This window comes from Natator depressus, chromosome 13 (genome assembly GCF_965152275.1).
Source record: "Natator depressus isolate rNatDep1 chromosome 13, rNatDep2.hap1, whole genome shotgun sequence".
NCBI lineage: Eukaryota > Metazoa > Chordata > Testudines > Cheloniidae > Natator > Natator depressus.
The window spans coordinates 39,826,304-39,853,950 of NC_134246.1; the positions used below are offsets into that span (position 1 = coordinate 39,826,304).

The window sequence follows — 27,647 nt, forward strand, 5'->3', positions numbered from 1 at the left end:
ACCCTGCTCCCCGGCTGAAGCACCGGAGAGGGGCAAGCCCCGACCCTGCTCCCCAGCAGAAGCTGGCAGGCTGTAGTTTGCCCACCCCTGTGCTAGACCCTCCCCGTTCCTGAGATCCCAAAGCGCGTCTCCCCTCACTCTGATCTCTCCATTAACGCATCTCGGAGCTGAGAACGGGGCAGCGAGGGACCTCGAGTCCAGTCCCTGCTGTGCTAGGCAACCCCTTCCTCTAATCTCCTTCGTAAATTCATCCCGCTCCATCTCCAGACCGGCGAGGTGGTTTGTCCCCACTCCTGCTAGGGGAGGCTGCTCCGGGCCCTCGCTCCTTGGAGAGGGCTGGAAACCTTTTTGTCATTTCCAGATTGTTTATTCAGGGCCGATTTATCCCCATGTGGTCCCATGCCGACATTGTCTTTATACTTCAAAAGCTCTTCTCCCTTGCTGGTGTTCTACCCCGCAGCCGCGTGTAGGGAGAGCAGTCGGCTCCCCTCAGCCCTCCTTCGGCTGGGCTAAGCAAGCCAAGCCTTTCCCGTCCCCCGGGGCTGTGCTTTCTTCCCTGTGTCTAGTCCCTGCTCCGGAGTGGAGCTCACCTCCCAGCTTGCTTTTCAAGCCGCACGTGTTCCCGGAGCAGCGCATCTCCCGTGGCGTGGCTGGGTTGGAAGGGTCTCCTCTGGGAGGCCAGCAAGGGACGTGACTCTGGGACAAGAGCCGAGTTCAGAGGTGGGCGCTGGCCTCTCCACGGGTCAGGAAGAGCGGGATTCACGTGGGTGTTGCAGCGAATGGGCAATGCTCTACGCCGACTCGCTGAGCGGACACAGCAGCCCCCCCTCTGCGCTGGGCTGGGTGGAGCAGGGGCCTCACTACCTGCTACCCCAGCACCCTTGTGGCTCAAGCCCTGGAGCTTTCCTTGCCCCCTATACGTACCTGGCTCCATGGGATCAGGGCCCTGAGCCTGCCTAGCCCAGTATTCCCCTGCGTAAGCAACCCCTGCTGCATGGGATCAGACCGACGGGTCCTTCTCGCCCGGTGTCCCCCTGCCCCCCAGGCTGCCATTTAAATAGAACGGGGGAGACGTTCCTCCCCATGCTTCCCACCAAGGCACACCGGGCTGTTCTTGGTCCGTCCCCAGAGGCAGAGCAAAGGGGCGAGGAGCCAGCTGCCGAGATGCTGCTCCCTGTTCCTGGCATCAGCAGCCAAGCCTGGCGGTGCTGACAGGAGGCCCCAGGCCAAGCAGGGAGCTGTGGGGAAGGGGTGCCTGCCCCGTGGGCTCCTGCCTGTGATGGCAACTCCTTCCCTGGGGCCTAAACTCCCTCCCCCACAACACGTGGTCCAGCACTGTGGGGTGTATGTCTCAGCACTGGGTGCTCACACTGCGGGACCGGGAGCACCCTGAGGTGTCGAGTAGAGATCAGTGCCCAGCCTTGGCCATGGGTCCACCCTTCCCATGCTCCCCAGAGGGCCAAGGGCGAGAAACTTGGCTGTTGGCACGAATGCTGAGCTTGTCTGTTCCAGTTCTGGATTCTCCCAAGTGCGGGGGGGCCCTGGGGCTATCTGCTTTCCCAGCTCACCGGCCAGCCTAGCCAACGGTATGGATCCTTGAGCGCCTCCTGCTTCCCCTCCTCCCGTGTGATGCAGAGCCCTGGGTGTGACGGCTTGGCTTCCCCAGAAATTGCCACTCTGCCCCTGCTGCCTTTGGCACCGCTTCCCCCCCCCAGCGCCCAGTCAGGGCAAGAATCCCTGCACCATCCCTTTCCTCTTCCACGGCGGCACCCACCAAAACGCTGTCCTGGGCTGGTCATTTCACTGCAGTGCCCCTCTAGGACACGTTAAAATTGAGGCAATTATCTGAGAAATGTTCCCAAAGGACAATGTTTACATTTTATCCTTGAACCCAAGAGCAGCCTGGGAACTAAGCGGCCCTCGGACGTCCTGCCGAAAGTTGCCTCCACTCACTGAAATCCGAAATAAGAACAGCTGTTCTGGGTTGGAGCGATGGTCCAATGGCCCAGTGTCCTGTCTTCCGACAGCGGCCAGTGCCAGGGGCCCCAGCGGGAACGACCAGAACCGGGCAGTTCTGGGTGATCCAAGGTGATCCCTCTTGTCCCGTCCCAGCATCTGGCAGCTGGAGGTTTAGGGACACCCAGGCCATGGGGTTGCATTCCTGGCTCATTGCCATTGATGGACCTGGCCTCCAGGAACTTAATGTAATTATGTTTTGACCCCGGGTGTATTTTTGGCCGTCACAACGTCCCCTGGTAACCAGTTCCCCAGGCTGAGGGTGCGCTGCAAGAAGAAGAACTTCCTTCTGCTTGTTTTACACCGGCTGCTGTTCGTTTCCTTGGGCGCCCCGGTTCTGACTCATAGGCTTGTGGTAAGTGATGGGGAAAATAACAATTACTTTCTCCACACCAGGCTTGATTTTATACCCCTCTGTCCCAGCGGCTCTCAGCCATTCCAGACGACTGTACCCCTTTGTCTTGTGTAACCCCAAGTTTCACCTCACTTAAGAATGACTTGCCTACAAAATCAGACCTAAAAATACAACAGGGTCCCAGCCACCCTCGTACTGAACAATGGCTGACTTTGTGCCATATAATTATCAAATAACTCAACTGGAATATCGATATCGTCCTGGCATTCCAGTGTACAGCATACCAAGCAGTATAAACAAGTTGTCTGTATGAAATTTTAGTTTGTACTGACTCTGCTAGTGTGTTTCATGTAGCCTGTTGTACCCCGAGGCTGTACCCCCTGGAAGACCACTGCGTACCCCAGAGGCCTGGCTGAGAACCACTGCTCTCTCATACCCCCTTAGCCCTCTTTTCTAAGCTGACCGGTCCCAGGGTTTTTATTCTCTCCTCATCCGGAAGCCGTCCCATCCCCCTCATCATTCTTGTTGCCCCTCTCTGCACCTTTTCCAATTCTAATGTGTCTTTTTTGAGAGGAGGTGACCAGACCTGGGGGCGTGTACAGTGGCATTAGGGTATTTTCAGCTTTAGTACTGCTTTGGGTCATCGCTCTGTGTCATAGGACTTAACAGCTCACAGTGTGTTTGTGGATAATCTAAGCACTACACCCAGATGTGCAGACACTCTTTCCCCAACCTATGTACCGTAGAACTTTTTGTAACATTAGCTTTAATAAAATTTTAAAATCTGTCCCTTTCCTAATCTGCTGCGTGCATACACTTCCTGCTGTGTCAGATCAGACCAATGGGCTCCTCAGCACACCACTCCTCCTTCCTTCCTGCCAGGACTGATCAGAGCATGGGAGCTGGTACCTGCCCGGATTGCTGAGCACCCCATTATCCACTCCCGGGTCTCTGCCCCAAGCCCTGCCACACCACGGCAGACCAATGCACCTGGCCAACCTGGTGTGTCAGTTCCTCTACATCCCTTGTGCCCATCTCGGCCCGGGGCAGGGGGGACTGGCTGACTCAGGAGGGCAAGGAATGGGGCACAGGGCCTCCCCCTCTGGGGTGTCTGTTCCTATTGACAAGACATGAGTGCCATCTGGTGGGTTTTCACAACTTCACCAGTACCTTGGATTTAAAAGGCTACATTTTCTCCCCCTGGTGGTGAAAGATTTTCCACTAGTGGTCCCAAATTACCTGAGAATATTTTTCTTTAAACCCCTTTGTGACTCACAATCCTTCCTTTTCCTTTCTTTTCCTTCCTTCCTTCCTTTTCCTTTCTTTCTTTCTTTCTTTCTTTCTTTCTTGCACTTTCTGCAGATGCTGCTGCCCTCTGGTGGCTGACTTTATGAATTGCACACAGGCCGACATTTTTTCCTCCTTATATTTCATTCCTTTTAATTTCCCCCTTTTCATCTTCTCTCACTTCCCCAGGCGCCCCAAGGTCCCAGGGGCTGAGTCCTGGCTCTGCATTAGCTGCAACAGTCCCAGAGAGACCCCGAGCCTTGGTCCCTGTGTGGGAAGAGGGGGGCAGCGGCAATCTTACCCAGGGGTGTATTTCCAAGGGGAATTCCAGCTCCCTGTGCAAAGGTGATGCAGGAGGAAGGTAGCAGATGACGGGGGCCCATCCTTCCATGGGGACCCTGCCCTGTACAAAGGGGTGCAGAGGTGGGTAGGGGATTATCCCCAGGGGGGACCCTGCCCTGCATAAAGGGGTGCTGAGGGGGGAGGGGGTTATCCCTGGGGGGACCCTGCTCTGTATAAAGGGGTGCAGAGGAGGGTAGGGGGTTATTCCCAGGGGGACCCTACCCTGTATAAAGGGGTGCAGAGGTGGGTAAGGAGTTATCCCCAGGGGACCCTGCCCTGTACAAAGGGGTGCAGAGGAGGGTAGGGGGTTATTCCCAGGGGGACCCTACCCTGTATAAAGGGGTGCAGAGGAGGGTAGGAGGTTATCCCGGGGGGACCCTGCTCTGTATAAAGGGGTGCAGAGGAGTGTAAGGGGTTATCCCCAGGGGGACCCTGTCCTGTATAAAGGGGTGCAGAGGAGGGTAGGGGGTTATCCCCGGGGGGACCCTGCCCTGTACAAAGGGGTGCAGAGGAGGGTAGGGGGTTATCCCCCAGGGAACCCTGCTCTGTATAAAGGGTGCAGAGGTGGGTAAGGAGTTATCCCCAGGGGGACTCTGCCCTGTACAAAGGGGTGCAGAGGAGGGTAGGGGGTTATCCCCAGGGGGGCCCTGCCCTGTATAGAGGGGGGTACATTGGTTGGTAGTGGGTGAAAGGGATGTATCCCAAAGGGGACCCCCCCTCCTTGAATGAAAGGGGGAGGGGCAGGGTCTCTATGGAGAGCTCCCCTCCCCCCTCAGGGTAATTTCCGTTCCCCTTGTGTGACTCTATACATAGGTTGTTCTTTCCACACACCCCCAGGTGCGGTCGGGGGCCGCGTGCTCTGTGGGCAGCGTCTCCTTTCTGCCCTGGCTGGTGGTCTAACGGCTGCCCCGCCACGTGCCCCCCTCCCTCCGCCACGTGCCCCCCTCCCCCCCGCCACGTGCCCCCCTCCCCCCGCCACGTGCCCCTCTCTGCCACGTTCATATTTTTAACTCCTCTTTCCAGAGGAAGTGGTTTGCACGGGAGGGGAGAGCTTCAAAGGTGACCCAGATCTCTGGGTGGCCGTGTTGTCATGGAAATGTTGACGTGTCCTTAACCTCACCCCCACCTGGGTTCTGAGTCATTTTCCACTTCCTGTCCTACTTGTTATTTCCTGCCTCCCAGCTGCGCGGGGGGGACTTGTTGTTGACATATACAACAAACCAAAGTGGGGCGGGGGGAGGAAACCTCAAAGTCTAAAAGGGTCTATGAAGCAAACTCACTAACTTCTTGGCATCTCATGTGTTTTAGGACAACAGGGACCATGAGATCATCTCATTTGACCTCTGGTAAAAACACAGGCCCTGGTGGTCTCCCCTGGTGAGTCCAGTGTCTCGCCCGATCACTCGCGATTGAGCGAATCTTTTGGGAAGAGCCAGCCAATCTCGATGCAGACTGGGATTTCCAAAGGGGCAGCTGGATGTTGCGTGCCTAATAGAGCCGCTCAGAATGGTCTCATCCAATCAGTTTAGGATGAAAAAATGCCATAGAATCATAGAATCATAGAATCATAGAATATCAGGGTTGGAAGGGACCCCAGAAGGTCATCTAGTCCAACCCCCTGCTCGAAGCAGGACCAATTCCCAGTTAAATCATCCCAGCCAGGGCTTTGTCAAGCCTGACCTTAAAAACCTCTAAGGAAGGAGATTCTACCACCTCCCTAGGTAACGCATTCCAGTGTTTCACCACCCTCTTAGTGAAAAAGTTTTTCCTAATATCCAATCTAAACCTCCCCCATTGCAACTTGAGACCATTACTCCTCGTTCTGTCATCTGCTACCATTGAGAACAGTCTAGAGCCATCCTCTTTGGAACCCCCTTTCAGGTAGTTGAAAGCAGCTATCAAATCCCCCCTCATTCTTCTCTTCTGCAGACTAAACAATCCCAGCTCCCTCAGCCTCTCCTCATAAGTCATGTGCTCTAGACCCCTAATCATTTTTGTTGCCCTTCGCTGGACTCTCTCCAATTTATCCACATCCTTCTTGTAGTGTGGGGCCCAAAACTGGACACAGTACTCCAGATGAGGCCTCACCAGTGTCGAATAGAGGGGAACGATCACGTCCCTCGATCTGCTCGCTATGCCCCTACTTATACATCCCAAAATGCCATTGGCCTTCTTGGCAACAAGGGCACACTGTTGACTCATATCCAGCTTCTCGTCCACTGTCACCCCTAGGTCCTTTTCCGCAGAACTGCTGCCTAGCCATTCGGTCCCTAGTCTGTAGCGGTGCATTGGATTCTTCCATCCTAAGTGCAGGACCCTGCACTTATCCTTATTGAACCTCATCAGATTTCTTTTGGCCCAATCCTCCAATTTGTCTAGGTCCTTCTGTATCCTATCCCTCCCCTCCAGCGTATCTACCACTCCTCCCAGTTTAGTATCATCTGCAAATTTGCTGAGAGTGCAATCCACACCATCCTCCAGATCATTTATGAAGATATTGAACAAAACCGGCCCCAGGACCGACCCCTGGGGTACTCCACTTGACACCGGCTGCCAACTAGACATGGAGCCATTGATCACTACCCGTTGAGCCCGACAATCTAGCCAGCTTTCTACCCACCTTATAGTGCATTCATCCAGCCCATACTTCTTTAACTTGCTGACAAGAATACTGTGGGAGACCGTGTCAAAAGCTTTGCTAAAGTCAAGAAACAATACATCCACTGCTTTCCCTTCATCCACAGAACCAGTAATCTCATCATAAAAGGCGATTAGATTAGTCAGGCATGACCTTCCCTTGGTGAATCCATGCTGACTGTTCCTGATCACTTTCCTCTCATGTAAGTGCTTCAGGATTGATTCTTTGAGGACCTGCTCCATGATTTTTCCAGGGACTGAGGTGAGGCTGACCGGCCTGTAGTTCCCAGGATCCTCCTTCTTCCCTTTTTTAAAGATTGGCACTACATTAGCCTTTTTCCAGTCATCCGGGACTTCCCCCGTTCGCCACGAGTTTTCAAAGATAATGGCCAAGGGCTCTGCAATCACAGCCGCCAATTCCTTCAGCACTCTCGGATGTAACTCGTCCGGCCCCATGGACTTGTGCACGTCCAGCTTTTCTAAATAGTCCCTAACCACCTCTATCTCCACAGAGGGCTGGCCATCTCTTCCCCATTCTGTGATGCCCAGCGCAGCAGTCTGGGAGCTGACCTTGTTAGTGAAAACAGAGGCAATTTTGCCATTTTTTGGCAAAGTCAAAAAGTTGGGGGAAACGTCGAGCGGGATGAGTCCGAGAGTTTCGACCGTGTCGAATCCACCCATTGTGGAATGGGGCATTTGGAGTTTTTGTTTTTATATATATATAAAAAAATTATAACATGTTTTAATAGGTCAAAATCAGAACAAAATATCTTGGTGGTATCAAAGGGAGATGTTTGGATTCATCCAGAATGACCTTTTTTTTTTTCTTTTCCCGAATTTCATTTTGTGAGAAATTTTTAAAAAATTGGTTGGTTTCAGGCTGGGGAAGAAGTTCAAACTCACAGAATTCCCTGTGCAATGGAAAATCCAGCTTCCGAGCCCAACTCCCCTCGGGTTCTTTGGAATCCTAGCCTTAATGACCCCAACTGAGAGAGAATCCACCACATCCCCGGGGGCTTTGCTCCAGTGTTTACTTACCCACGGCGTTAGCAATCTGCCCCTTAGTGTCTAGCTCCACTTTCCAGCCATAGGATCCCATTTTGCATTTGTGTGCCAGGTTAGAGAGCCCTGTGCTATCGGAAATCTCCCTGTTCACCTCTTCACCTTCCCTGTGATCAACTCAGTTGATTGAGCGGTGGGACTCTCTCATTGGAAGTTATTGTTTCACGTGGGTTCAATTTCCAGCTGTGCTCAGACTCCCTGGGTGACCTTCCCCCCACCAACTCGTCACTTAATAGCTCTGTGCCTCAGTTTCCCTCCTGTGATGAGGGTGTCATGATCCTTCCCGGCCTCACAGGCCATGAGCATGAATGATAGGTAGGGCCGCTCCAAATTCACGGCCATGAAAAACCATGAAATCTGGTCTTTTGTCTGCTTTTACCCCCTACTATACAGATTTCACGGGAGAGACTTTCTCAAATTGGTGGTTCTGGCCCAAAAAGGAGTTGCGGGGGGGGTCACCAAGTTATTCCAGGGAGGCCGCAGTATTGCCACCCTGATTTCTGCACTGTTGCCTTCCGAGCTGGGTGGCCAGAGAGCGGCGGCTGCTGGCCAAGGGCCCAGCACTGAAGGCGGCGCCCGGTCAGCAGCAGCGCAGACGTGAGAGTGACAATCCCCCCCCCAGGCCACCCTACTCTTCCCTGCTGCTGGCGGGGCTCTGCCTTCCGAGCTGGGCCCTCGGCCAACAGCCACCGCGCTCCGGCCACCCAGCTCTGAAGCCAGCACCACCGCCAGGAGTCAGGATGGCCAGGACCACAACCCCCTCTACAATCACTTTGTGACACCCCCCACCCCACACACACACACACAACTCTTTTTTGGTTCAGGACCACGACAATTACAACACCATGAAATTGCAGATAAAGAGCCATGCGTCTGAAGAAGTGGGGTTTTTTACCCACAGAAGCTTATGGCCAAATCAATCCGTTAGCCTTAAGGTGCCACCGGACTCCTCGTTGTGTTTGTGGATACAGGCTGACCCGGCTCCCCCCGATACTAGATAAAGAGCTGAAATCATGACATTCACTATTTTTAACATCCTCTGACCGTGAAATTGACCAAAACGGACTGTGAATTTGGTAGGGCTCTAACGATCGGACACAGGGCTGGAAGGCGCCTCCCGGGCTGTTGAGTCCCGTACCCTGCTGGCGCAGTCCATCCTGTTCATAAACGTACCAAACTCCATCCTAAACCTCGTTGGGCGTCTGTCCTCCACTGCCTCCCGCTGGGAGGCTGTTTCAGACCCTGCCTCCTCTGAGGGTTAGAAACCTTCTAATTTGTTCATGGCCAGTTTATACCCATTTGTTCTTTGGCCTACATTGTCCTCCAGCTGCTGCAATAGCTCCCTGCTCAGTGTTCCTCGCCCCCCGGTATATTTACAGTGAGCGCTCTGTCCACCCCCTCTCCTATGAGCTGCTCTCCATTCCCCTGATCATCCCAGTCGCCCTTCACCGTACCTGGCCCGGTTTGCATGAAGCTGGCTTGAGCACGGGTGACTGAATTGCATGCAGGGTTACAGGTGACCTTGCAGAATCCCTCAAGAGCTGGGCGCGGCTCGGATCCTAGGGTGACGGGGGTCTGTGGTTTGCCTAGAGAGAAGGGCTGTTTTGTAGATTTCATGGGATTTCAGGCCAGATGGGAGCATTAGAGCTTCTAGTCTGACCCCCTGTATGACACAGTCCCCTACATGGCGGGGAATTGTTTAGGTGAGTGATGCTCAGGTAAATCCGGTGCCCCAAGCTGCAGAGGAAGGCAAACTCCCCCCCCGGGTCCCTGTCAATCTGACCCAGGGCAAATTCCTTCCTGACCCCAAATCTAGTGATCCTGATCACGTGAACAAGATGCACCAGCCCAGCATCTAGAGAGAGGATTGATTCTCTGTACCACGGCAGTGCCCTAGCCAGCGCTGCCTGGTGTCCCATCGCCAGCTGGGGCCAATTCCCGATGTTTCAGAGGAGCGGGGGGGAATCCGGAATACATCCGGCCAATCGTGTCTCAGCCAGCAATGGGCTGCAGCCCTGAAGCATGAGAACGGATGCGAGTCAGCGTCTGAGTGCAGAGCTGCAGGAGTTATGAGCATGCTGACAGGAGGGCAGGGAACCCTGTTCTCCCCTGGCCCGTGGTGGAGCGGAGATGAAGAGGATGGTTGGGCAGAGGCTAGCTATGAGCTGTCCCGTGTGACATGCTCGGGACCATTCCTGACAGCAGCTGGAAACCAGCTGAGCCACCTCACGCTGGCGTGTGCTGCATCTCTTGCTGGAGAGGCAGTGTGGCTAGTCACTAGGACAGGCCCCGGAAGACCTGGGTTCTAGTCCTGAGCTGTCGTTTCAATGTGGGCCATTTGCTTTGGCTGATATTTTCAGCCAGTGCCCCTTAGAGGGGAAAGACCCCAAATCCCATTCCTCACCCCTCTGAGCCAGCAAGTCCCTCAGCCGTGGGGACGGATTGGAACTTGCTCGAGGGGAGGACTCCAATACCCCATTCCCTGACCCCCCATCCTGCACCGGGGAGAGGCCTTTTGTCCCATTCCCAATAACGGCCAACACTGGATGCTGGGGAGAAAAATCAACCATCTTCTCACCCAAGCCCACGCACGGTCCATTAGGTGGAATTCCTTCCTGTATTTCCCCAGCTGGTGGTCCAAATAAATCCCCCAGGGCTAGACACACAAAACAGCAAGAGTTCTCACGATCAGCCAAGTTCTTTAATAGCAGCCCAGGGCGGACCAGAAAGGAAATTTGAGTACATTATCATCTCCTCAATGCGATACAAAGAAGGTCGGCAGGAAATGAAAAAAAAAAAAAAAGATAAAATCTTTTCCAAAGCATAAACATGAGCAAATATCACAATTTAGAAAGGCTGAAAATAGGGAGATCAGGTTAACAGAGCTAAAGGTCGGTATAAATGCAGATTTGAAACATAAAAGCTAGGTTCAGGCCAGAGCTGGTATAAATTCATAGCGTTTATGGCAGGAAAGACTAGTCCGACTTCCTGGCTATTACATCTCCCCTGCAATGGGCCCAGAACCTGCATGTGACTCAAGCACATCTGGTGCTTGGCTAAAGCAGCTCTTCCAGAATTGCTGGAAGAATTCTACCACCCGGGGATCTGGCCTCAAATTCTGCAGAGCAGGGACGGTTAGAGACACATGGGGTCATGTGTACAAGTTTCTTCAAGTCACAGAGGCCAGATGGGACCATTCTGGTCTAGCCCAACTTCCTGCCTATAACACAAGCCAGAGAGTTTTGCCCGCTGATCCCTGCTTTGAGCCCATAACGTCTAGGTGAACTACAGGGGGCCTTTCGGAAAGACATCCTGTCTTGATGTAAAGAGCACAAGCGAGGGGAAATCCACACACGCCTAGTTAAGACAGTCCAATTGTTAATTACCCTCACTGTTAATGTGCACTTTATTGCCAGGCTGAATTTGTCTAGCGTCAACTTAAAGAACCCACTACGATCAGAAATGCGTTGGCTGGATTTTCAAAGGAACTAGCTGCCTAAATGCTATTGAATTTCAAGTGGAGATGGGTGCCTCATTCTGCGAGGCACCTTTGAAAATCCCAGTGTGTGGCAAAGAGTGTAAAATTCAACCTAGGGGATTTTAATGCACAATTCCCACTTATTTCAAAGGGAAACAGGTGCCCAAAGCCCTTAGGCTTTGAAAATCTCAGCCTCAGTGTCTCTGTGCTTCAATTTCCCCTTTTCAAAATAGGGTTAATGGTAAAGCTGGTTTGTTTCAATGAAGACTAAAAAAATATTCACTTTTGTTGAAATTTGCACTGGAAAAAAATTGTTAAAAAAAGTTGGTTTTGGTGTTTGACAACTGAAAACTGAAAATTTTCAGACAAAAACTGAAAAATCTTGTAGCCAAAAACTGTAAAAAAACCAGACTGAAAAATATTCAGTTTTTAGCCAAACATTTTCAGTTTCTGATGAAAATTTGAAGTTTTTTTCTAGGAAAATGGGGACTTTCTGCCAAAAAAATTGAAACCCAGTTTTCCATTGAAAAATGTTTTCACGCACATTTGTTGACCAGCTCTAGTTAATAGCAATTCCTTACCCCACACTGGGAGCTTGTGAGGATAAATGTATCAATCTGTGGAGGGTGAAAGGGAGGAGGGTCATGGAAAAACCAGGCTAGGTAGGTGAGATCCTTCTAAAACTTGCTAAGTGAAAGCACGTCAGATCATTATACATCAGGCCTATATACAGAGGTGATATGGGGACCATTCATTTCATTATATTTCCTGCTGCATGGAAAGGTGAAGAGATGACACCAGGTCTCTGAGGAATTCCCATCACTCCAGATTCCATCTGTCCTCTTTCCTTCCACTCCTGTAATGAGAGAGCAGAAGGAGAGTGTCTGTTTATTGTTTACAGCGCAGTCAGGTCTGGAGACCCCAGCCAGGTTGAAGGATTTCATTGTGCTGGGTAGACAACTAGGAATGGAAAGATAAAACAGAAAGAGAGAGATGGATATCCAGATGGATAGCTACTGGCAAGGAAAGATGGATTGACAGAGGTGTGGATAGTGGGTATGATGGATAGACAGCTGTTTATGGGGTTGGATGGACAGAGAGGCGTGTGTGGGTATAGATAGGTGTGTATGGTAATGGATAGATAGTGGGAAGGGAAAATGTTGGGTGGAGATGAATAAACAGATCCTGGGAAGGAAGGAGTGATAGAAAAGAGGGACCCTTAGGTAGATAATACAAGGGCAAACGAAGGATAGAAGGTAATAGGTAGATAGATGACAGATATTGAGAAGAATGGATTGATAGATAATAGAGACTATGAAGCCAGGATAGACAGATGATAGGAAGAGAGATACCATGGAGAGAAGGATGGACAGATGGATGGATAGATTGGACAGAGAGAAAGATACTCTGGAGGGGAAGACAGCTAGAGAGCTACACAGATAGATGCTGCTGAGGAAAGGATGGATAGAGAGAGAGATTTGAGGGTGAAGGAAGACTGCCTGGCTGGATTACACAGATCCCCATAGCCTTCCCCATCCCACTCACTTTAGCTTTTCCACAGCCAGCAGGTCAGGAGCAGGTTAAGTGCCACTCCTTTCACAAAAATGATTCTCAGGCCCAGCAGCGTGAATGACAGGAGGTTTAGCTGATTGTCTGTAAGACAACAGGAAAGCAAAGGTCACAAAAGATCAGACACACACACACTATGGATTCTGACATCTGCCTCACTCCTGACTCTTACTCGGGGGTTTCGATGCAGCTGGAAGCTACAAGGAATGGGATGACATTGACCCTACCAGAGACTAGCTGACCCTGTTCACAGAGGCTGGGATTTTCACAAGTTGGGTGCCCAACTCCCTTTGAAAGTCAATCTCTAGCTCCCTTCGGCCCACTTTGAAAGTCCCAGATGAAGCTCTTTGCCTCAGCAATTCCATACAGCAGAGAGTTCCACAGGTTAAAGAAGTGGTGTCCCTAACCTCTGTTTGCCAGAAGCTGGGATTGGGCGACAGGGGATGGATCACTGGGTGATGACCTGTTCTGTTCATTCCCTTTGGGGCACCTGGCACTGGCCACTGTCAAAGGACAGGACACTGGGCTAGATGGACCTTTGGTCTGACCCAGTCTGGCCGCTCTTATGGTCTTATGCAAGTGCTTCCTTTTATCAGTCCTAGCTTTGTCCTGGATGCTGCATCCGTACCTGTCTCAAAATTGTCATCCAGCTCCATTATCTTGCATGTGTCACCTGTAAATAAAAATACCCATCAGCTATTAATAGAAATAATCAAAACAATTTACATTCACATAAGTATCTGTGTCTTTTTATTTAGCATGATTACAATGGCTGTGCTAAGGGGCCAGCTGAGAACAGGGCTTCCTCGTGCTAGGCGCTGTGGAAACACAGACGAAGGTTCAGAGTGTCACAGATTTTATGGCTAGAAGGAATATTAGATCATCTAGTCGGACCCCCTGCATAAGACAGGCCAGAGAATTTCACCCAGGCACCCCGGTATTGATCTCAGTCATGTGTCTGAGTAAAGCATCTTCCAGACGGACATCAGGCTTGGGCTGACAATAGCCAGAGCGGGAGAATCCAGCGCACCCCTGGGGATTTTGTCCCAGTGGCTAATAACCCCTGCTGCTAGAACGCTGTGCCTCAAATCTCATCTCAGCTTATCTGGCTTGAGCTTCCGGCCTGGGGTCCTCTTGTGCCTTTCTCAGCTAGGGGAGGAGCCCTCCAGGACCGGCGAGCCCCCCCTTTGGCAGCTGGGGGAGGAGCCCTCCAGGACCGGCGTGCCCCCCCTTTGGCAGCTGGGGGAGGAGCCCTCCAGGACCGGCGAGCCCCCGCTTTGGCAGCTGGGGGAGGAGCCCTCCAGGACCGGCGAGCCCCCCCTTTGGCAGCTGGGGGAGGAGCCCTCCAGGACCGGCGAGCCCCCGCTTTGGCAGCACTCGAATCGAGCCACCTCGCCCTTCTGGTCAGATAAACAGACTGAGCTCCGCAGGTCGCTCACTGCAAGGGATTTTCCCAGCCTTTCAAATGGTTTCCGTAGCTCTATTCTACACCCTTCTGAAATGTGGCTGCTGGAGCTGGATGCAGTACTGGGCTCCCCCACGCTGTGTACACAGTTAAAATTACCCCCACCCAGTCCGACTCACTGCTCCCCTGTTTACTCCTTTGTAACAGGGTGGCACGCTCCCTGAGCTGCCCAGGCTGGGCCCAGCCCGCCCTGATTCCAGGACAAGCCCCACCTGAGAGGTATCAGGAGTCAGGTGGAAGCACTAAGAAGGCCCAGCTGGGGGAAAGGCCAGAGGGCAATGGCTGTAGGAAGCCTGAGACAGCCCCTCAGTAACTGGGGAAGAGACTGGCTGCAGGAGAGGCTGGGAGGTTTTGTTTCTGGTAAAGAATTTGGAAGGTTAGTTTGGAGAGTTGTGACCCCAGCAGGGGCAAGCTAAAGACTGATCCAGCCAGAGGGCTGAGCCACCTGTCAAAGAAACCCTCACAGGTCTTCAGTGACCTTCACCAGGGGCACGCTAGCCTAGCCAGGAGCTGCTCCGTGGCCCGTGGCTGTGAAGGGATTCATTCAGGTGAGCAGGACGCTTGTTGCCATGTCCAAGAATAGCATTAGCCCTTTTCGCTGCAGGGCTGCACTGGGAACTGTTCTTTGGCTGCTTGTCCGCCGTGACTCCATAATCCCTTTCAGTGTCGCTGCTCTCGGGGATACAGTCCCTTGTTCTGTGGGGGTGGCCTGTGTTCCTAGATGTATAACCCTGCCTTCGGCTGTCTCAAGGCACGTTTTATTTGACTGGCCACGTGAACCAGGGTGCCCTGGCTGCCCCCTTGTTTACCACTCTGCCAATCTTTGGGTCACCCACAAATTTTAAGAACAGCGATTTTATATTTACTTCCAGGTCATTGATAAAGAGATTTAATGGCATCTTGCCTAGCGCCGGTGCCTGTGGACCCCTACTACAAAACCCATCATCCCCGCCACCAGCTTAGCCATATCTCCCACATGCCAATGAGAATGGGTCATTTCATTGGTCACCACCGATCTGGGACCAGAGCCCAGCCTGCAGCCTAGAGACCACCTCCCAGCCTGCACATTTACCTTCCTCAGCACTCTCCTCCATGCTGTCTGCTCCCACTTCATGTTTAGCAATGCAGCGAATGTTCTCCTGGTGTTCCCAGAGCACCGTCCCATAGCTTGCTTCCATTTCTCCGCTGTCTGGGTTTTTCACCTGCACAACAGAGGCATTGACTTCTGTAAGAGAATCCTCTGAGAACCCAACTTCGATGTTGCCAGGGGAGAAGTCCGTGATAAGGCAAGCTGAGTAGATCCCATTTTGGGACTTCACTCGGTAGATAGAAGCTTTAGATTTTTCAAGATCTGTGAAAGAGAAAAATCACATGGCCGGGGGTCAGTAACCACAGTCCTTGCATGCCTCGTCATCTAAATCTGAAAACCACGCCATGTAGCGAGAGACTTAAGATAACCTCCTCTTGGATAGACTAGATTGGTCAAGGGGCAACTTCACCCCAGTCTACACAAGGAAGAGATTCTGACAGTAGGCAGCTCTTCTTTAACCTAGCAAAGACAGAATAAAATCATAGCTTAGAAAGCCAGGAAAGACCCCTGTTCTGATCTAGTCTGGCCTCCCGTATTACATGGACCGTAAGAGGTGACTGAACTAATTCCTGTTTGCACTAGCGCATGCCTTTCTAGAAAAGGAGCAACCTTGATTTAAAAATTTCTCCTCCCTACACCTCTTCCAATACTAGTTGATAATTGTCCTATAGACGTAATCACTTCAAGCTATGAATATTTGTTTCTTTAATCTTTCCCCAAAGGTCAGGCCCTCCAGACGGCGGCTCAGTTGTCTGGTTTTTCTCTGCATTCCCTTCGTTATGGGTTTGGGATACCCAGAAAAGTCAATTTCTCACCCCTATTCTGTACTGAATGTGTCATGGTGTGTCGTGGCAGTTCCACTCCCTGGTCTCTGCTCATGGATGGCTAGATTTCAGTTTTGGACTATTTGGGAGACAAGGATAGGTCTTACAGAGGGATGGATGGATGGAGAGAGAGAGACTGCAGAGGAAATGATGGATGGATGGTTGGCTGGATATTGGAGGAGTGCAGATCAATGGGTAGATCTCAATGAGGAAAGAATGGATATGGTTGGGCAGCTAGGTAGCTATTGCCGGCGAAAGGCCAGATAGATTCGTCATTAGTTTTACAGTTAATCATTATTTGCCTGACTCTGTGCTACGTACCCCAAACCCTTGACTAACGCTAGCGGGGGGGGGGGGTTGTTTTTGCACTCCCTTTCTGACTGTGTGGTACTTTTGCAAACGGCTGACTGAGCAGATAACAATGAGAGGCTGGTTTTGCAGAGTGCAACGCCTGTGACGTGTGTTTGTTTCTCAAGCTTACTCGGAGCGACTGGAGACTTTGTTCTAGCTCCGAAGGCCGATTTCCTGTAACCGCCCACAGAATTCACCCCTCGCTCTGAGACTTTGCAGGTTGTTTTGGTAAATAGGCACTATTATAACCGCAGCCCCATCGCCCACGTTTCCTGTTGTTCTCTCTGCCTAAATGAACAGAGGGCTCGTCGGAGCTGCTGCCTGCTGGTATCTCTGAGGCCCTTTATCGACAGGACGGGTGCGGGACGGACGGGGCAGGTCCAAACTATACAAAACCACCTGCCAACACACCTCAACTTTCCACTGCCAGGGCCTTGCCTAGACGTCACAGGGAAGTCCAGGGACCATTCAGTCCTTGAGCCATCCACGGGGAGGCCAGCCCTAGTGGTGACACAGAGGTGAATGTCTGTTCAGTTGCAACCTTGGACCAAACTTCTTCCATGCAGGCCAGCGTAGAAACCTTTCAGCCAGATTGGTGCTCACGCCCTTGAGGTGTGAGGGTCGGTATCTGATTGCCCATCCTCTCCAAGCCAGCTATTCCCTCAGCCTTGGGCTGGGTTGGTACAAGTGTCCTAGAAGCAAAAGGAATCAGATCCTATCCCCTGACCTCACTGGTCCCTCTGGATGGGAATCAGTACCATGTACATCTGAAATGCCCCCATTCTATTCCCCAACTTTCCTGAGCCAGCTGGTCCCCCCTGACTTGGGACTGGATTGCAACTACCCCCCTAGCTATGAAAAGCCCCATATCCCATCCCAGATCTGGGGCCAAATTGAAAACAGCACCCCCTAGAAACGAAAGGCCCTATATCCCATTCCCTGTCCACTGAGCCATCCATTGTACATGGATTTTGCACAAAGATGTATGCTATGAACGTCCCCTTACTTACTAGCCTTTATTGTTAGTCTGGTCCCACTACCAAAACCAATAACTTTGTTATTTCCTCCATAATTCACACTCAGGGAAACGGCATTGCAAAAACCATTTCACGCCCTACCCCAAACCGTTAAAGGGCTGGCATCCACCTGGGGCACAGTTAAACTAGAGCTGGGCAAGTCACAACATTATATGGTTTTGGGTCATTGGTCATTTTGAAAAGTCAACCCCCAAATGGTTTGTTTGGGGTCAGACCGGAAATTAAAAATGTTGGTGAGGCGAAACATTGTAAAAAAAAAAAGTTTCCCTTGGACAAACCTGAAATGTTTTGTTTCAATTTTGCCAAGTATCGGGGGGGGGGGGAGCCGTGTCCGGCTGTACCCACAAAACAACCAGGACTCCGGCGGCACTTTAAAGATGAACCCATTGATTTGGGCAGAAGCTTTCGTGGGTAAACCCCCCCCCTTCTCCAGATGCATGGCGTGAAAATGACAGATGCAGGCATCGAGATAATATATTTATATATAGCACTGTCTCTCCCCTCATGAGGTGACTCCCTTCTCTTCATGTGTCAGTGTATCAATGCCTGGATCTGTCATTTTCATGCCATGCATCTGGAGAAGGGGGTTTTTACCCACGAAAGCTTCTGCCCAAATCAATGGGTTTGTCTTTAAAGTGCCACCAGACTCCTCGTTCTTTCAATTTTCACCACTTTTTAAATTGTTTTTGAATTTGCTTCAATGTTTAATTTAATTTTATTTAAATAAAGTTCTTTCAGACTGAAAAGTCAATAATTCGGTTCAAAGATGTTGAAATGAAACACTGTGGGGGGTGGAGGGGGCCTTCAGGTTTTGGTGGTTTGCCCTTTTTCCAAAGAAGCATTTGGCGCAATTGACAAACTCACGAAATGCTAAGCGGTGTGGCTGACTCTGCAATTTCTACCGAAAAAAGTTTCAGAAGAAGAATGTCTCCCCGCGCTGAGTGCGTTAACCTTTGACACAGAAAGAAATGTAGGGTTCCCCCTTGTTTCTTGTATGTCTTCCCCTGCCCCGATTTTCTGTGTCTTCGCATCGGAAGGCTGCATTTGTGACCTCGTCGTGTGGCGCGATGGAAGCGATTCTGATGGCACAACATCAGCCTTGTAACCGAACTTTTACGTTCCTATCTGGCGCTCTGCACCGTAGTAGCTGAGCCGCCCAGACAAGTTACCCGCCCACGCCACTCGGAGTATTCCCACTCCAGGGGGAACTGAGGCTCAGATATTGTATGGCTGGATTTTCAAAGGAGCATAAAGGGAGTTAAGCATAATTAACCCCATTGACATTTACTAGGATTTGGGTGCCGAAATCTCTTTTAAAAGCCTCAGAGAAAGTGACTTGCCCACAGTGAGCCTGTGGCAGAGTTAAGAACTGACTACAAGTCTTTGGGGTGCTATTCCCCATCAGACCCAGTGTCCATATAGCCCAGCCCCATTGATAGTGCCCAGGGCCAGCTGCTTCCCAGGAAGATACAAGGGTCTCTGCAGTGGGCTGTCATGGCTGGATCATTATACGTATTGATATCGGGTATTAAGTTCCTTTATGCTTTTCAAAATACCTTTAAAAATCTGGCCCTTATGAGGCAATTTTCCCACAGCAGAAGTTTCTTCCTAAGGAATTTGTTAAACTCATTGGGGGGAAAAAACAAAACAAATTCCTTGGAGGTAACTTTACATCCATGCACAGGCTGAGCGTTTCAGGGAGTTCAACGCCCAACTTCCATAGAGTTTGGATCTGGGTGCCTAACTCCCTTAGGCTACATGAACACAAAGGACTCCTAGTGCGGACGCTAATCTGCAAAGGTGTGCTTTGAACCAGTGTCATCAGCCCACCCCTCTGAGAGGGACAAGCTCTGTCAGTAAAAACGCAGCTTTGCTGGTCTAACTGCATCTAAACTAGGGACTTCAGCCAGCACAGGGATCAGAGCTCTTCACGCCCCTAACCAACAGAGCTATGCCAGCCCAAGATACCTGACCTCTGGCTCCTTTTGAAATCCCCAGCCATAAATTAAAGGCGGGAAGGGATCACAAACTCCTCTAGTCTGATCTGTATAACACAGGCCAGAGAACCCCATGCAGGGACACCTACATCAATCAAAACCACTTCATCCCCTCTGGGAAAAAAATATGTGAGCTGGTACAACATCTTCCATCTTTTTTTAATTGCTTTTCAATTAAATGAAAATATTTGAGCAATAAAGTTCTGTTTTCATTGACAAACTTGGGCATGTTTGTTGAAGAGCCATAAACCTGAAAACCATTTTTGGGTTGTTTGTGGCAAAACCCAAACCTGTTTCTTTTTTTCAAGTAACCACATTGGGTTGCCCAAAACAAAACCAATTCTGGGGCGGTTCGGGTTTTCAGTGGAAACAAAAAGTTTCTGAACAATATTTAGATGAAGCTTAGAAAATTGCGGAAACTTTTTCTTTAAACAGGGACGGGGGAGGAAAAACCCACTTCCTGACCAGCTCTAAAAAATATCATTTTCAAGCAGTGCCAAAAAGCTCCACTTAATGAAGTGCGGGGGGCGGGGGAGGGAGGAGAAAAAAAGAAAATGCACATAAAATAGAAGATGTTTAGGTTGATCTAGAAAAGTCAAAAGAATTTTTTGGCCTAGATTTGGCTGCTTCAGGAGCTGGATACCTCATTCACATTAAAATTCCTGGTTAGAAAATAGATGATTTTACAAATCTCTGCCATAATGACTATTTTAATTAGGAAACTCACTTGGAAGCACTAAGAGTTCTGTTCCAGCTCCAAAGATCATTGTCCTAGATCCAGCATTCCCACCCCAGTCTGAACCATTACAAATACTCTCCTCCAAGAATGAGTCCGAGAAACCACTCGGAAACTCTCTGACTTCAGGATGAATGTGGTGGTTTCTCTTACTGTTCTCTCAATCCAGGTGCTTACATAGGTTCCAGCTTCATAGTATCTCGCCCCTCATAAAGTTGCATGGATTTGATCCTCACAGACACCAGAGTGGTCGTGGACTTGAGTTCTATCTATTTCTCTCTCTATCATTTCACTCTGGTTCCGTCCTACCCTTTTCATAGCCTGCCCCTCTGGGCCATACTCGCTGGGCTCGACCCTCAGCCTGCTCCCTCTACCGAATGGGAGCTTGTCATTTCCACCACCATAATTCACACCCCAGCCAAGGCCGTTACGAGAATTGCTAAAACTGCACTGACCTATTCCAGCATTTCTGCCCTCAGGGACGTGTTCGCAGTGCCAAAGTAGGGAACAGTTTCGGTATGCGAGCTGCAACTTTTCATTCACACTATTTCCAGTATGAGGCTGTTTCATGGAAATGGGTATTTACCCCCCTCTCAAACTGATCTTTTTCCCATTTTTCGAAAAAAAACTCAGTTTCAAATTTTACTTGACCCCCCGCAGTTTTCGTTCTTACGTTTCAGTTTTTATCCAGCGCGTAGAATTTCCTTCACCCATTTGGAAACCCGCTGGGAGTTGGCCAGACTCCATTTTGAAAAGGAAAGAATTTGTTTTCTACACTTTCCAGTTTTGAAACCATTGTTTAAAATATCCCTGGATACACGGTGCTCCCTCAATCCACCCTGAATCATTCAACTCCGGTTCCCGCAGCGAGCTCTCCTAGTCTGCCCTTCTCATTTCCTTTTTGTGCCTTGACCGCCAGCGTGGTTCCACTTCCAGAGAGAACCTGATGGCCTCCACCTCCGTATTTCACACGCCAGGGGAGCTTTCCCAGGCCTATTTCCATTTACCAGAGTTTAGCCCTCGGTTACTTAATCTAGAATACTTCATTCTATGGATACCAAGTAGAGGTGCTTGAAACTTTTCTTTGCTACCGCTCTTCCCCCACTAAACATCCTTGATTTTCAAACGTGGAAACATTGCCCTAGATTTTTTTTCCAACCTGTCAGGGATGGTCTTGATAATACCATGAGTTCAGGGCACTGGACTAGATGACCTCTCCAGGTCCCTTCCAGTCCTAGGATTCTATGATTTTTAAAGCCACCTAAGGGATTTGATTTCCTTGAAATTGTTAATGATTGTTTCTCATTACGCTTGTTTTTCGGTTGTCATTCCACACTTTAGCTTTTCATTAGCAATTCCTTGATTGCACATTTTTGTCACATGGCTGTTTTTTTTTTTTTTTTTTTTCCCCCATAGCAAAAATTTGTACTTTGGAACATTTTCCATTTTGGAGGAAAAATCCATTTTCTTCTATTTTGGTAGGATTGTGAAGATTTATTATGTTAAGCACTTCACACTGCCCTCCTACCTCCTTCTCCCCTGCCGTGTCCTCCTCACCCCCTTCCCTTCCCTTGTCCTTTCATTTAGCTGATTCCCTCCTCACTTAATTCAGCTAAAAAGTCGTGGCACTAACATGCCATGCTGCCATCCCGTTGTTCACTCTGACTCCTTCCCTCACAGTGGGCCTGTCTGCTCTATTTCGATTGTCCGCTCTTCGGGGCAGGGACTGGCAGCACCTCGCGCAATGGGGCCCCTTTCCAGGCTGGGCCTCAGGCACTAATGTCATAAACACGATGAATAATAACATAGGGGGCAATTTTTCTTCTTACCTGGCCTTAAACCTACATGGGAAGCCGCTTCAAAACAAACCCTTGAAAACTTACCCGGAGTCACTAGAACTTTGGTCCCCATTCCAAATATGAGTTTTCCTAGCCCCTCATTACTCACACTGTGACACCAGCCTCTACAAAATGGGAGGTGACTCTTTCAACTGCTGCTCATCTTGGATACGAAGTGGAGAAGCTTGTGAAATGCTCTCCCAGAGAAGGGCTGGGAAATCCCATTGGACAAATCAGTTTAACACATCTCTGGGGACCCAGATGGGTGGGAAAAACCCAGCGATGGCTAAGAGATGGAGGCATGGATTGGCTGACCCAGTAATCCCTTATTCTTCTCTCACATTTGTCATTCTGGAATTTATAGGATGATATGAAGAGAAATAAGTGAGGGTTATAAGGCCTTGGTGGGTCAGCTAGTACATTTCCAAACCATGCATGCATCTGTCTGTCTGTCTGTCTGTCTACCGCAGGGCTTTGCATTGGTGCCTGTCACTATCGAATTGGGCATCTTCCAAGCTTGCATAGATACTAAGTGAGGTCCCTACAGTATATGGCAAGGAAAAATATTGTTAGAGTGGATTTCAGCTAAATATGATCTACCAGACCTCTGTGATACTATGGTGAGGAGTGGGGTATAGACATTGACTAGACTAGATTCCAACCAGTTATACTCAGGTTCCATTTACGTATAGTTTATAAAAGTTAAAGAAACAACTGATCGGTATTTACTGAATGGTTAATCAACTGTTCTTAGACTGTTATAGAATCCAACAAGGCAGTAACTAGCTCATAACCATGGATTGTACCTTTCTTTAGCACCTTCTACTGATGAGTTATAACTGTTCACAGTACATACTAATCATGCCTCTGACAGGCTCACAAAACCGAATAACCGATTATTGACCCTGTATACATTATTTATAAATATAGCCTTAATATACCCATTTTGATCATTTTTCGTTCATAATGGGAGTTATCCAAATTCCATTTTGTAACTGACAGACATTTTCAGAATGTCCAGGTGTGGGATTCATACAGGGTTCATGCGCTTGGCAACATTCAGGGCACACCCGGAGTGTTGTGTAGGAGCAGTGCACACACAACTCCTCTCAAGGGCATCAACCTTGGAATCTCGCCCAGATGACATGAACCATGGGAAGCCCCCCAGGACTGGGCTCAAGGCCCGAGAGCAAGGAATGCGGTAGATAGAAATTGGTAAATAAGAATGTTAAACAAAGCCAGTGTATTCCTTTTATCTGTTGGAGAATGTAATGCGCGGGGGGAGAGAAAGAATAAAGGGGAAGGTGGAAAGCTGACAGGCAGAAGCCCGTTAGCAGACCAGCCTGCTTGCTTGCTAAAAGCTGTGTTCCGTCTTGTCATTGAACTGCCACATCCAGGTTTTGAAAACTATTTTTTTAAAGTTAATGGCTAATCATTGTGGTATCTATCCATACTTCTTTCCGTTCATAGATCTATTGATTTGCCATGAAAATCTACCACAAAATACTGAGACACTGCATTTCAGTTCCATCATGTATCCTCTGCATTATGATTGATATTTTCAAAGTTAGACAGCAAACTTCCATTGAACTTCAATGAGAACTGGTTGCCTCTCTCCCTGAAGCCTTTTTCCTTTTGTCCTTGTGCCATACTCACATGGGTTCACCATCACCTTGGTCCCCTTTCCAAACGTGAGCTTATCTCCTCTATAACTCACACAGCCCAGGAAACCTTTACAAGAACCTTCTTCATGGCACTGACCTTACCTAATATTCTGCTTGCACTTAAGCTTTTACGGAATGTTTCCTATTTTGGACACAAAGTCTGCAAGTCTGTTTCCAGCTGCAGTTCCAATGTGTCCATCATGGGCCCTTTTTGATTTCAAAACCTGATAGGAATTGGAGCTGGAAAAGTTCCATCTAGGCCCATACCCCTGGTCTTGGCTGATCCATCACCAGACTTGCTAATGTATTCAAGGGTGAAGATGGTCTTGTGTTTGGGATGGGACTCGGGAAATCTCGGTTCCATCCCCAGCTGTACCAAGGACTCCTTTAAAATGGTCCTTTGGTTAAAGCAGCACAGAGAGGTCAACTTACTTGGGGTAACAAGATGTTTGGTCCCAGTTCCAAATATGATTTTTCCATAGCCCTGAGTTTTCACACTGTGACGCCAGCCTCTACGAAATGGGAGGGTGACTGTCTCAAGTCAGTCTGATTTTTTTTTTCAGGTGACATGAAATTTGTAAAACTATTTCGTTTCGACTGAGAAATCACATTACTCGAGTCATTTGTTAAAAGAACTGAAGAAATCCCTGGTGGAAATCTCTTGTCAGGAATCCAATATTTACCCAGAGATTGGAGTTTGACTGGGTGATTTACGAAGTAATTTCCTACCCTGACTCTTCTAAACCTAGGAATTATATGATAATGTGAAAATATTCTGGATAAAATTTTCAGAAGTGACATGAGCCAGATTTAAAGGTATTTAGGCACCAAGTGGAATTTTCAACAGTCCCTAGGCACCTCGCACCCATTAACATCAATAGATGTTAAGTGTCTAGGTGCTTTTGAAAAATCCCACTCAGCACCTAAATACCTTATGGTCAGATTTTCAAAGGTATTTAGAAGCCCAAAGGTGCGGATAGGCACCTAGTCGGATTTTCAGAAGTGTCAAACTGAGTAAGGTGCCTAATTCCCATTGAATTCCTATCTGCATCTTTAGTCACCGAAATACCTAGGAAAAGTTGGCCGTTAGGAGCCCAAGTTTCGCTGAAAGTCAGTGGGTCTTAGGCTTCTAAGTCACATAGGATTTTTTCCCCCTTAGCCTCCTGAGTCACTCGAAGATGGGACCCAAGGTCATTCATTTGAAAATTGTACTCCCTCTCAATAAATACAAGGGTTTTCATGCCCAAGTGGGTCACCTAATAGAATCTCCAGGCCTCAAGATCCTATCTATCTGTACCCTGCCTTCTGTATATGTACACATCTAGTTACTCAGATCCATCTGTCTAATTATAAGTCCCTCGTTACTATATTTTCTTTCTTTCTTTCACTGTGTAGCACTGCTGTATTGATCTATCCCCGTGCATACTTCTTCCTAACCCTCTGTCTATCTTTCCATCTGCAGGATCACTTAGGTATCTCTCTGTATTCCATGGAATGCGAATCATTGTCTTCTGCAGCCATCACACAATCTCTTCTTCTGCCCTTATCATTTCATCATTATTTTATACTCACCCGGCTTGACCGCCAGCCTGGTCCCCTTTCCAAACGTGAGCTTATATCCCCCACCTCCATAATTCACACAACCCAGGAAGCCTTTATAAGAACATCCGTGACTGGGCTGATGTCTGACACGATTCTGCCCTCTGTTAGGGTTTCCAGAACACTTCCTGCTTTGGACACCAGGTCTATAAGTCCATTTCTAACTGGATTTCCCCATGTGTCCATGCTGGACCCCTTTTGCTGCCACCATCGTATGGGAATTGGAGATGGAAAAGAGGTATCTAGTTCCATCCCCAGGGATTCCTAGGTCCCACTTAGTCTGTACTTGCTACAGCTAGTGAAGTAAAGGGAAAGGCTGGTTGGTTGGTTTGTTTGTTCTTTTTGGCTGGGCTGGTACAAAAGAGATCTGCCTTCAAATCCCAGCTTTGCTGTCACAGACTCTGTATGACCTTGGTCAAGTTACTTAGGCTGACATCGTCAAAGCTGTCTAGGCAACCTGGGTGCCATGAAATCCTGGCCCACTCCCTCGCTGGTGTTATATTCGCAGCATACATGCAGAGAAGTTAGAGTAGTTTATAGTTTTATCTTTCTGGAAGATTGCAAGGTAACACTGCTTTATCTCTTAGACTCCACAACTCTCATTATCAAGAACCAAACCCAGCAAGAGACAAAGCAGGCTTCTCCTTAAGGCAGAGAGGAACAACTTGCTCTGGGCTGGCACTTTGCAAAATAACTGCTGAGGATCATGCACTTCCCCCAGAGCCCCCTAACCTGCAAGCAGCCCCCTTGGAATTGAAAGGGAAAGCTGTAATTTTAGCATCGGTTTTCAGTACACCACAATTCTCTAAAAGGGATGGCTGGCTTTGCTGTTGAAGCAGCATTAGGCAAATCAAACTCACCGGGGGTAACAAGAAGCTTGGTCCCAGTTCCAAATACGACTGCCCGCACTCCCTGATTAGTCACACTGTGACACAGGCCTCTACGAAATGCAGGCAATGGTCCCAGCTCATTCCCTTTACCATGTCGTACAAAACAGGTCAGAGGACTGGGGAATGATTTCCCAAAGGAAGTGACTGGAAGGAGTGTAAAAGGTCCCTAGTGAATATTATAGGAACAACAGACCATTGGCACCTGGATGGGGAAAGACCTGCCCAGTCTCTTTCATCCCTGACTTCTGTAACTCTAGGATGTATGTGATGACCTGAGAGATTCTAGCAATGCACAGGTGGGTGATAAGGACTTAATAGGTCAAGTAGTGCATTTCCCAGGTGGTATTTATCTATCTCATGAAAACCAGCCACAAAATATGAAGTGCTGCGTTCCAGTTCCGTCATGCACTCTCCACATTCTGCTTTTGTGGATTTGTCCATGTCCTGCTCACCTGAGCTGACCCTTAGCCACGTCCCTCATCCAAACAGCAGCTGATCTGCTCCAAACTCCACACAGCCCAGGAAGCCTTCACGAGCTTTCCTGACGGCGCTGAGTCACAGAGAATAAATGCCTGGCCCAAAGTTACAAAGTGAGTCAGCCACGGGGGGAGGAATGGAACCCAGGAGTCCTGTCTTACATGGCAGTATTTTAACTACTCCCAGCATGTACCGTCTACACTTGGTTGTCCAGGGTACCTGCCTCTGGTGCAGGCCTAGCCTAGACTGGAGGGGACCTCCCTTATAAATATTAGCCCAGTGGTTGGGGTAATCGCCTAGGATGTAGAATACCCATGTCCAATTCCCTTCTCTGCCTGATGTGGAGACGGGATTTGTTCTGGGCTGCGGGATAGAGTGGGACAAAGCCTTCTCATTCTCTCCTGTTGAAGCTGTTCCACTTTTTATAGTTAAGTCAATGGAGCAGGGGCTTGAATGCAGGTCTCGTACATCCACGCCCTAACCACTGGCCTATCGCGACACAAGCTGGATGAGGGAATATCTTTTATTGGCCCAACTCCCACTGGTGAAAGAGGCAAGGTTTCAAGCTACAGTGAGCTCTTCTTCAGGTCTGGGAAAGGTACTCAGAGCAGCACAGCTGAGTCCAGGGTGGAGCAGATGGTTTCGCATAAGTAGATAGTCACTGGGCCAGGTGAAGAGTGAGACTGACTATCCACAGTCTGTTCATAGGCCCATCCATAGTCATTCATGATGACAATGGGCACTATCAGATAGACCCCAGGTCTGCTTCAGTCTGGCAAGGCACTCAGTCACTTTCTAGCACTTCCTCCTGCCACCGGCCCATTCATGCCCCCTCTAATGGCTCGTGGTGTCGGGCCAGAGCCTCAGGAGGCCTCAGTCAGCACAGCTCCTTTGGGGTCAGTGGAGCTACACCAATTCATACCAGCTACGGGG

The 27,647-nt window shown here is 49.4% G+C and overlaps 1 gene segment (V, D, J or C); it reads right to left on the bottom strand.

The window, feature by feature from the left end:
* Positions 1–12,723: 12,723 nt before the first annotated feature.
* LOC141997167 (T-cell receptor alpha chain constant-like) lies at positions 12,724–27,442 on the bottom strand. The segment is given in 5 exon segments: positions 12,724–12,830; positions 13,375–13,419; positions 15,284–15,562; positions 25,321–25,401; positions 27,403–27,442. Coding segments are annotated over 5 exon segments (552 nt in total).
* Between the last annotated feature and the right edge of the window lie 205 nt (positions 27,443–27,647).